Source organism: Anas platyrhynchos, chromosome 4, assembly GCF_047663525.1.
Source record: "Anas platyrhynchos isolate ZD024472 breed Pekin duck chromosome 4, IASCAAS_PekinDuck_T2T, whole genome shotgun sequence".
Taxonomy (NCBI): Eukaryota; Metazoa; Chordata; class Aves; order Anseriformes; family Anatidae; genus Anas; species Anas platyrhynchos.
The window spans coordinates 60,886,901-60,898,626 of NC_092590.1; the positions used below are offsets into that span (position 1 = coordinate 60,886,901).

The 11,726-nt window shown below is 36.3% G+C and overlaps 1 protein-coding gene across 1 annotated transcript; it reads right to left on the reverse strand.

The window, feature by feature from the left end:
• Positions 1–20: 20 nt before the first annotated feature.
• Positions 21–10,943, reverse strand: ZCCHC4 (zinc finger CCHC-type containing 4). The gene is made up of 13 exons (XM_027457302.3): positions 10,723–10,943; positions 10,475–10,593; positions 9,085–9,167; positions 8,159–8,434; positions 7,558–7,638; positions 7,193–7,265; positions 6,060–6,210; positions 5,457–5,557; positions 4,082–4,203; positions 3,386–3,461; positions 2,764–2,815; positions 1,900–2,044; positions 21–207 (listed from the first exon to the last, which is right to left on the reverse strand). The coding sequence occupies exons 1-13, from the start codon at positions 10,844–10,846 to the stop codon at positions 84–86; spliced, it is 1,527 nt and encodes a 508-aa protein (XP_027313103.3). The 5' UTR covers positions 10,847–10,943; the 3' UTR covers positions 21–83.
• Between the last annotated feature and the right edge of the window lie 783 nt (positions 10,944–11,726).

The window sequence follows — 11,726 nt, forward strand, 5'->3', positions numbered from 1 at the left end:
ACGTTGATAGTAACATTAAAAAAAAATAAAATTGAATCAAAGCCTTTCCATAAAAGTCTCTTAAATAATTATATATCAAGAGGTCATGTCTTTTTTTTTTTATTCTTGATTTTTCTTCTGGAGAATATGGCGTGTTTCATAGCCAATCTTTTATGGATCCCTATCTTTACCCTCTTTAGAGTTTTCTGTCTTTGCTTTTTGTCAGTTCTGTAAAGCAAGAAAAATAAACAGATTAGAATAAAACAGGGAACATACTTTTCTACATTTGTTGATATTTTATGTAATCTGTCCATGTAAGTATATGAACTTCAAAGTACCGTCACAAGAAGTTCACAGTACATTCCATCTTACAGCATTATGACATTTAATGTTCCTAAAACTGTTTGTCCACTTTACTGGAATTTATTATTTTTCGTTTATGTATTCATTCAGCATTTACCTTTAACTGCCTATAGGAAACTTAAAAAATGCCACTGACCAAGTATAAAACAGCACATACGGACTTTTGAGCTGAGAATGTTATGTAAGAATATATAATAGAAAGGTGTAGAAGAAAATAGATGAAGTTTAATAACATTATGAAGTGCAAATATGTTACCCAAATAAAATTAGTAAGTTATGTGTTTTCTGTGCCCTACAAAGGATGCATTTCATAGCACAAAAACATTGAGTAATTTTAATAAGTAAAATATTTACAGGTGCTTTTATTAGACAAATGAAACACACATTATTTTCAGTAAGAAATCAGCTAAATAAAATACTGACAGCCTGAAAGGACTAAACCATCCCAGTACAAGATATACCTAACTGAAGAAACAGATGAGGTTTCATGAATTTCTTTTAGTATCATTTTTACTTTTTTAAGCAAAGAACTGTTAAGGGAAGGAGTAACATAAAACAAAATACTGCTGCATTTTAACTCTAATACTCCATAACCAAATCTTGGATTAATGTCATGGCAGGACATGAAGCAATACACCTGTAGTCCACTACGATCTAGCAGGCAGCTGGTGAACATCTTGATGCTGACCCGAGAGGTTAACTGCCTGAATCTCACTACCCAAGAGAGGTACATCATTGGGGAAGGAAGATTTGCATCTCCACTGTTAGTTCCATTTAAGTCAAGAATCACAAACAAAACCATACAACCTGCAGGGTAAGTTACAAAAGCGTGGGCCAACTATCCCACACTGGCATAACTGAGCCATCTGCTGGACCATCTCTTAGCAACCCCCCTTCTCTCTTTTCAGCTAGTTCTTTCTGAAGACTATCAAATAGACTTCTTGTCTTTTGACGTATATATAAGTATGCACTTGTGTATGTTACAGAAGCACGGTCATGGCAGAATAAATGTACTTTATGTCCCCCGTATTAATAAAGATATTACATGGTCCAGATTTAGACCTTACTGCAGCAAACACTTGAAATACCAGATTGAAAAAAAAAAATACAACATTCTACAACAAAGCAAAAGAGACTAGAAACAATAAAAACTGTGTAGTGCCCCTTCTGTGAGAAATCTGAAGGGGATAAAAGTTTTACATTACTGTAGATTAATTTTGAATGTTCTTGGCAGAGCTATGCCATGCACCATTCACCAAGTTTGGGATCTGTATAAATCCCTTTTGAAAGAAGTCATAGTTAAGGAACTGGGAACTATAGGAAGTTACCTGTCTAAATGAAGCTGGTTTTTATCATATCCTCCTTTAGTATATACTCCCCAGCAACACAGCAAGTGTTGAAAAGCTGTCTGAATATACTGGAAGTGTTGAAAATACTGAAAAGACAGCTCCAGCATGCAAAGCCTAAAATTCTGTCTTCCTAAATTATTTCTATGAAATAGGGTCAACTCTCATCTGAAAGCTACTTTTCATTATATTAATACAATATCACACTTACTGGCATGATGTTCTAGTGCGGGAGAGACTGGGACAGGTACTGCGCTTGTGACCTTCCTTGCCACAAACAAAACAGCCAGCATCAGTCTTCTCACAAGTGTGGTTTTGAAGAGCGCAGCAGTTGCATTTGTTACAGTGAAACCAAGCTACAAAACAAGTAACATGACTTACGATCTTGAGAAGGTTCAGTTATCATTCTGAAGCTGAGTTTTAAATATAGGCTGTTTTATGAGGTTTGTTATTTTGTTTTACTTTTTCAGGGATATAGATAGTCATTCTCCGGTCCCTTACCATACTTGATAAATATTCATTAGAGATACCGTGGAACTATTTCAATATAACTAAACTATTTTGTTGTTAGAGCTGTTATCCTGTACATGACCTTAACATGAAAAAATGGCTCACATATTAAAATGGTTTTTCAAAGATACAATTTCAATACTGGCAACCATTTCAAATGGTTGCTTCAGCTAATAAAACATCACTCTAAATACAACTTCATTTGTGTATGAAGCATAACTTGATCATGCCCTCACAAACATTTTAGCAATTGCTTGTGTGTTTATAAAATTCTAATGAAAAAGTTTACAAAATTAGGAAACACATGACAGCTCAAAATATTTCAGTCTTCCCATAACAAATATAAGTCTTGAGAAGAACTGAGGTGTATTTCCACTGTGTGGAAATAACTACATTATCTTATGGCAACTTGTGTAAAACAGATTTTTCCTTTAAGTTATGTCTTCTGTATGATCCCATTTTACTACTCTTACAGAATATTTTCTCTTCTGATTTGTCATCTCAGTTTCTTTGAAATAATACCTTAAGTGTACTTTTATTTAGAGAAATATTCTTCTGTACTTACAGGGTTTTACACATTTTTTGCAAAGACTGCAGTGTTTCCATTGTCTACCATCCTGCAAATAAAAGATGAACAAATGCAGTATTTGTTTTAAAAAACATTGATTCTATTTTAAAACTGAATTTCTAGTACATGGTTTTAAATTATTACATTTAATTTTTTTTTTTTTTTACAATTATTTATTTATTTATTTATTACAATTATTTTACATTATTTAAAGAAACAGGTCCTGTGTAGAAAGGGCCATAATTGAAACACATCAGTGTTGAGAATCTGTGACAACCACAGTAAAATGACTGCATTTTGAAGTTAACAAGTTCTACAACTTCTGAAACATAAGAAGAAAGGTATGTGTAAAACAGACCACTGACGAAAGGTGTAGTCTTAGTGGCAAGCAGCTAACCTTTCCAGTCCTCTTTCCAACAGAAAGGAATCAGGAAACAGAAATTAATTCCCAGCAAGTTATGAATGATGTCCAGTGAAGTCAGCAAGACTACCAACTTGAAATGTCTGGGGCTTCCCAAGGAAATCAGTATCAAAATATTTTTTTTTTACCAGACCAATTGCTACAGAAGTTATTAGACTATGCTAAAATCATCACCCAGAAAGAAGTCAGAATACTTACTTTTGATGTACATGAATTGCATATCTCACAGTGCTGGTTGCCAGAACTAACATATCGTTGACATATAGCACAGAACCTGGTAAAAAGAAAACTGTAAGTGTTTGGGTCCATTACTTACTAATGAAGCAATACGAATGAAATTTATACAACAAAAATAAACATAAGGATTACAAAATCACTTTGCTGAATCAAAGATTATGTTTTTGATACATAAGCCACCACTTATGCCTAGAGCTTCATAATCATTCAAACACTGCACAAAAAAGCAGTAAAAATTCAGGTGCAGGAATTCAAATTAGCAACATATTTTTAGCAGTAAATTGAACCAAACCCCATTAATTGATCTCAATCAGTAAAATTCATTCATCCCTGATGCTTCTCTTGGTGCGCATGTTATTAACTAGTGTCTCAACGAAGCAGATTATCTGGGACAGCTGTACATCTTCATCTCCCACAGGTGTACACATTTCCTATCATTCCACAACGGAAAACGTGAACTCCTTCTGGATGCCCAAGTCTCCTACACATTTTTTACAGAACATGTGACCTTACACTTAGTGAAAAATGCTCTTGAACCTGGCATCCAGAAGTTTGGTATGACAATACTGAAGAGCACATTCCAAAGTCTTTTGGAGCCTTTATACCCTAATTAAAAATAAACATTCGTTCAGTTTTTTGCCTGTTAACACAACTTACCTGTAGCCCTCTTCTACAGGAAGTACAATCATACTTGGGGAGAGGTTCGTGAAGATACGGACAGGAGACTGCCTGCGACCAGTCTTGCCATGTTTATATAGTGCATGATTATCATAGTCTACCTAGAAAAAAACATCAATTTTTAAAAAGAAGCCTTATATTGAATGCTAAGCACAGACAGAACTACTTGCATATTTATTCTCTTTATGAAATTGTCATTTTTATCTAAAGGACTCTAACCTCAAATTTGATTACAAATTCTACGGCAAGTATTTTGCCTCATTTCTTTTTAAATTTGTGCAACATAATATCAGACTAGACTCAGGAAACCAAGTTCCAAGCACTGCAACTATCCTAGTTAACTTCTCCCCTTTTATTCTTTTGCACAAGGCATCTGAAATAACACTTTGGTTGTTTTATACTACAGAAGGGGTTGTTCTACAAAAGTGCAACCTATTAAAAAACAAACAAACAAACAAAAAAAACTATATTGTTTGTTCTGTCCGGAAGAACAAGAATTGATTACATCTTAACCCATCTCAGAACAATTACGAAGTTGCAAACCCAATTAGCACTGCTTTTTCCAGCACTGCCTCCTAAACATACCCCTGAAATTCTCATCTCTGAACACCCACGGGAACTAGCATTAGTTTCCAGTTTTAGTCTAGGAATTCCATTCTACATAATACAAATATGTTGTCTGGAATACCCACGTCAAATTTTAAGAAGACTTGTTATATAAGAAAATAAAATTAACATCATAAATACACAATGTATCTCTCAAAAGTCACTGATGTAAACATTCTTAAACAACTTGTAGAATGAATACAACATTAGAGAAACTGTTGCCAAAGTATCTCTTTATCATTGACAACTTCATTTATTATGTAACGTCCAAAAATGTCCACTGTAATTCTACTCTTGTCCCAGTATTTCTGGAGAGTAAAGACCTTAAGCTTTCTTTTTACCAGGGCTGGGCATTACCCATCAAGCTACTGACATTTCAATAACTGGGTAAAATTAAACACTCTTCCTCAAGCTACCTCTTCACTTCTGCAGTATGCACATGTTAAAATTAGTGCAAATTTTGTCATGCTGAAAACATTTCAGAAGAAATGAGTTAATGGAGAGGTGACAGACAAGCTGAAGGTATATAATAAGCTGTAGGAGTGTGACAAAGTTACCAAAGGTATGACTAATACAAATACAGAATCTGGGGTTCACAGGATGAGCATCACATGGTTTACAGTGCCTCCAACAGAACGAAAAGTTGAGGAAGGCCCATCCGTGGCTAATACCATCATATTCCCTTTCATCATATTCCTGTTCACACTGCACGACTGAAATTTAGCAAATTAACTGGGCTTGGTCGTACCTGATAATCCATCATACTGAAGCTTGGGAAAAATTCAAGAATACGAGACTCAAAGAAGTATGGAAATATCCAGAACATGGGCATCTCTTGGTTCTCATAACCTTGTGATTAAAAGATTTAGATTTACATTAAAAAAAAAAAACAAATGTATGTGAAGCTTGAAAAAAAATACAGTAAATGTTCTGAATACATAAACATACATATGTCACTCTGGGCATAATAACTAGTTCCTTTAGGGGGCAGGAAGTTTTTGGCATGTTTATGTATACTGAGCTTTTAAGTTCCATTTACTTCTAACAATTTCTATCACCTGCCTAGGTTGGTAAGAAGTGTTACTATTTTCATAGCTTATTCTTCTCTATCTTAAAGTCTGTTTTAATTGCAAAGGAGATTTGTAAAAAAAAAAAAAATAAAATAAAATAAATGTGGCACTTAGAAGAACTTTATTATCAGAAAGGTAAATTAAACATATGGAAGTTTATTTTTAGAAATTATGAATGCATTGGCATTCACCCAAGTCACAAGAATTACAGACTTTTAAATAGGTACTTTTTCCTACAGTGATGTTACAGCTTAACCCACCTATCTGGTTGTAATACATACCTTCTTTTTCTGTCTCCTTCCACATTGCCATCAGTTTTTTAAAACTAGAAGCCAGTGCTTCCACTAAACCTCCAAATGGGGGATCAGTCACCATAATAACTCTTTCATCTTTGTCTTGATGCAAGAATTTCCTACAAGTTTCATGTGCAGCCTGTAAGAAAGATTAATTTCTAAAAATGTAGATTCAAGAACTGTAAAAAGACTGTATTTGGCAAGATTATTATTATTTTAGAAGTTTCAACTTTAACACTGTTGGTTTCTTCTTGTGTAGATGAACATACAGACCACCCTTCCATTTCATCCTAGAGGATTCTTTTTTATTTTCAAGAACTCACTAAAATTAGGCTTTAGAATGAAAAAACAAACAAACAAAAAAACCTTATGTACATAGTGTGAAAGGTACTGCACTGAGCATGTTTATACAAATCCGTGGCAGCTTACTAATAATGGCAGAAGAAAAGCAAACGATAGAGGAAATTACCGGGCTAAGTGCTTTGAAAAGTGTTTGGAGTTAAATTACACCATGATCCTCTATAAAAAAACAACAAACCTGCAGTAAATGTCTGTTGTAGCTGCAGGTTTCCTAAAAAACTCAAGTACTTAATGTGCCATTTAAAAAGAAACAACAGATTACAAATTCAGCATTTGTTTTACCCCGGACACTAATTCAACTTCATTTTTTGACAAGTTTAATCTTTTGACCTTGCTTGCCTGGTATAAACCAGGACAACCTCCTCTTCCCTCCCACCAGTACATCAGTGAACAAGTACTGTAGCATCCACTGGGCTTATGAAGGCTGGGAACAAAACAATTAATTCTGTGGTAGCAACACAGAAACAGGGCTAACTAATACTTATGTAAGGCAACAAGTCACACCAAACTGTCTTTTATGAAGAGCTGAGCTAAGGTAAGTAAACTTTGCATGAATTTAACATGCAACTTATCATTGAATTAAGTGGGAAAGAATTACTGAAGAGGCACTGTTATTTTTAATTTCCAGTATTGTTGACCACTTTTATCCCATAACAGCTGCTTTCTAACAAACCATCTAGACTTGCCAGGATATTCTTACAAAATTCTGCATCAACAACATGTACTTCTTTACAAAGCATTCAATAAATACTTGCTCTTACCTCTCCACCAAAAAAATAATGATTAAACATGTTGTAGTGGCAGAATTCATCCTCTGTGTAAAATTGTGAATACCTGCAAAATAAGTTTTAACAGTAACAGAAAAATGGAAATATCTTCTTGCCTGCCCTAAGGGGCATTTACAGCAAAAACAAGACCTTAGCAAAGAAGGTTTTGATTACTGACAACACAGTACCAGGAATTATAAAGTACATTTTTTCTTATAAACTAGCTGCCATTTGTGTATGTGTGTACAAGTGGAGAAGAGACCGTAAACAGAAAACAAACACCAATTTATCTTTTAAAGTATTAAAATACAAATATTTGCACGTATTCTTCAGACAGAAAAACATTTATCAAAACCTACCTGAAATCAATATCTAGCAGAAGGCTTCTAACCCTGAAATCTTCTTCTTGTGATGCTTTTGACTGGATCATTTCATGAAGCCTGAAGTATAATTGGAGCAAAGAGATTTAACATATAATCACTGGCTTCAGAAAATATCTTGCAAGACAAGAATGTCTGGTACTTTACTAAACCTAAAACCAAACAGATAAAGAAAATGGAGTAATCTGAATTTGAATAATTCTATTTAGCTTATTAAAGTTAGAAAACTACATTAGTCTTAAAAGATGATACCTCAGGGGAGACTAGTGGATCACCATGAAAAAAAAAACACCAAACCATAAGCTAAGAAACTTGTTATCCGTTTTGCGAGAAACAAAGGACATTTAAAAAACAGGTGGCTGGGTGGGAAGTTAACTGCAGTGCTGCTACACTCTTCTTGTGTATCTTCTGAGCTCTAAGCAAGGTCCCACTAGATGCCTGGATAATTCCAACCAATTAAAGCATAGTGAACCTCTTATTATAGGAGAATCTTAGATTATTTAAATTTTAAATATTAGTAAGCTGCACAGTTCTGAGACAGTAACATTATTTGAAAGCGTAACGATCCCCATTGACGTACCTAGGTGTTCCAACGCAGAGCACTCGTCTAAATCCTAACGAAATAATAAGGTCCAGTAGAAACTGGCAACTTCTGTTTGCAAATAAATACTGTGCATTTGTTTTTTTATTTTCCAGTGGATACAGAAGTTGACTGGGACTTCTTAACTGGGCAGTGGAGATATCACACAGGATCTGGTGACTGGAATGTTTTCCCCATTCAGCTGGCAATAGCAGTTGCTGACATTCCTGGCAAAACCTCCTCTTTGATAATGGCAACAGAACAAAATTCTTGTACCTTTAAATCCAAAAAAAAAAAAAAAAAGAAAAGAAAAACTGTCTATAAAAGAAATGAAAGGGGTTTCATATTTTGTAATACATTTAAATAGGCATGTTGCTTAAGCAGCTGCTTTTATAAAATTCCACTAACTGCATGTCAATTAAGTACTTTTTATGAAAAAAATATTCAAAGACACTTTGAAAAAGCCTCCCCTGAAAGCACTTGGCAATAACACACTGGCCAAACACATTGAGAGTTCCCAGAAAATAACTCTGTTACAGAGCAAAGACTGTAACAACTACCAGCAAGCAGTCCTGTATGCTTATACATTAAGACTCTCAGATTATTATTAGTGTACTGCATTTGTGTCTTTTCACACTGAAAGTTAGGAATAACTTTTTGAACTCACACCACTACTGACCTCTTGCTAGTACATTGTGAGCATTAGCATAAGAAGTATATATATTTTCATATATATAAATATCTGTGAAAAAGAAGACAGTTCCTGGGTCGAAAACACCATGTTATAATTAGATGTTTCACGCTGTTTACTTTTTGCAATCAGCCTTTTATTATTTTTCTAAATATCTCTATTATGTCCACATGCAGAGTACCTTAACCTATGTAAGACTGATTTTTCTTAAAGAAAATGCATTTAGAAACAATACCTTTCCACATTCTGTCTGTGAGTAAAAGGCGGCTGATGATTTCTATTATATTCTTCACGTGCTGCAAGCCTAGCTTCTGACACCTGTAAAATTTATGTATATAAGAAGTTACAAAACAAACAGGTATCACTGCGTTGTAGATTCAATTTCAGTATTAAACAAAAAGGATGAATCAAAGGTCTCATGGTTCAGTTATCCTGCTCAGGAAAACTATTACATTCCTTGGATTCCCCACTCAGAAACAAGCATGACTGCAGCGCAGCAGCATGCTGCAAAACAGAAGTCTCTCTTTCTGAATTTAATCCATGCAAAAACAAATTTCATTCTTCTACCACATATAATAGTGGGGGAAAAATATCAAAACACGTTTATCATGCAGACAGAGAGGGATGTACTGTCAATGAATGCATTCCAACAGCTGCATTCCCTCTGCAGAGCTATGACCTTACCCTGCACGACTGACAGTGGAAAAGCATCCCAAGTCTTGTGTGTGCTGTTTTTTTTAAAAGCATGTCAGCTCTGCTGATTCTCTTACTTTGCTTCCACACAACATACTTGTTTGTTTTATAGTTAACAGTTTCAAGACATTTATACAAAACTTACAGATTTGTGTAAAGGGTGAGACAGGGAAATTCAAAGGAACAAAAGTCCCTGTGACACAAGTGACCTTAATAGTAAAATTTTACTAGGAATACCATTTAAATCAATACAACAAGTGATTAACCACTTAACGTTCACTTCATAAAACTTTTCAATGGTAGTTAGGGTAGGGGTGAAAAGTTTATGAACCCAAATAAATTCCAACCTGTCAACCTGTTGAGGACAATACTCACAAGATACTCATTAATGTAACACTGAAGGGAACAGAATGCAGCATACAGAAGCCATGGCAAGCTTTCCATCAATACACACCAATCTGAACTTTGTTGCCCCTCAGTTTTCTGACCAAACATCTTTAAGAAAAGTGCTGCAGATCTTCTGAGACTACTGAGCACCACACTGAGCCCACTGGCCCCACTATTTCGTGTATTTTACACACCATCTTCCTATCCCCACCAGGCTTTCTGTCTTAGCCATGGAAGATGAGAACCACTTGGAATGAGAAATATTGCTTTTTGTTCAACATTTCATGGTATTAGTGAAATTCATAACTTGAATTCCTTGGTGTTTTGGTGATACAGAAACAAACACCAGTTTTGCTCAAAACGTACACAGCCTTCCTTGAAAGCTATATATGAAACACATCTCCAAGAATAGTCCATTACCTGAATACAAACTATTAGATGAAATTTACAAAACAGATTTCCAGAACATATTTTTTTTTCAGTTTTCTCTAAAATAGAGCAAAAAATCCCCAATGTTTACTTAGTCTGAAGCAGCCCTCGCTTACCTTCTCATCCTCCCACTGGAAAAAGTTGCAATCTTTTCTATCCCTACAAGCCGAGCAAGCATAAAATCTTCTCCCCTCCTCTCTGCCGTGGCTGACCTTTACGAAGAGGAGCGCCGGACCTGCGGGACAGACGCCATTACACCTCCACACACGGGACACATTTTAACATCTTTAACGCCTCCGGGCACCGCGGTCACTCAGTCGAGGTCCCCAGAGCCCCTCGTTGGGACTCAGGGCCCCATGCTCACCGTGTGGGCAGCTGGGGGCGCCGGGCACCGCGCCGAGCAGGGCCAGGGCCGCTCCCGGTGCCGGTCCCGGTGCCGCCGCCTGGTGCCGACCGCCCCCCGCTCCCGCCCCGCCGCCGGCCGCCATCTTCCCGCCGCCTTCCCGGCAGCCCCGCGGCGGGCCGGGCCTCCTGAACAAATTTTATTACTTATAACAAAAATAAAAAAATAAAAACGCAACTCCTCCCCCTGCAAAAGAAACACGCCCCGATCACGCTTTACGTCAAGGTGATGCTTCTGCCAAAACCAGCCCTCTTCCTAACGTTACAGAATCACACAGAATCACAGAATTTCTAGGTTGGAAGAGACCTCAAGATCATCGAGTCCAACCTCTGACCTAACGCTAACAGTCCCCACTAAACCATATCCCTAAGCTCTACATCTAAACGTCTTTTGAAGACTTCCAGGGATGGTGACTCCACCACCACCCTAGGCAGCCCGTTCCAGTGGAGCTGCCCAGGGAGGACGCTGTTACGCCGCTGTTAGTCAGATGAAGTCCTTAAAATTAAACATTACAGTTCAGAAATGCAAATAAAGGGTGCTTAGCAGAAATAACGTTATAAATTGTGGAACAATTCTGGAAACAAAAAAATCACGATTGTTTTATTTCTCTGCCCTTCTCTCAGTAAGGATTTCTAAATCTGCAAATGGGGTCTAGTGCTACAAGTACCCTGGTTGAAATACCAAATAAAATAAAAAAAAAAAAAAAAAGCAACACCACACAGAACAAGAATAGGCAAGGTTTTGAACTTCAGTTGTTCCTTCCTATTAACCGAGGTACCACAGCTTGGTGTGTTGTGTAAACAGGTTACACACAGCGTCTGTTCAACACCTCCCACTAAAGCAGTAAATCAAAACCAGGTGTTAAAGAGATGCTTCTGAGGAAGGACGTGTGGAAAGAACAGAGAAGAGTTTTATGAGTTTTAATTTTTTATTTAAAAACAAAGAACAACACATGCCTAGACAAG

Bases quoted from the DNA above. Each gene is read 5' to 3' on its own strand.
- ZCCHC4 (XM_027457302.3), bottom strand. From the start codon at position 10,846: ATGGCGGCCGGCGGCGGGGCGGGAGCGGGGGGCGGTCGGCACCAGGCG. The intron at 10,594-10,722 runs GTGAGCATGGGG...TCTGTCCCGCAG, and splicing joins CGCCCCCAGCTGCCCACACG to GTCCGGCGCTCCTCTTCGTA. The intron at 6,211-7,192 runs GTAAGAGCAAGT...TCTTTCTTACAG, and splicing joins ATTATTTTTTTGGTGGAGAG to GCTGCACATGAAACTTGTAG.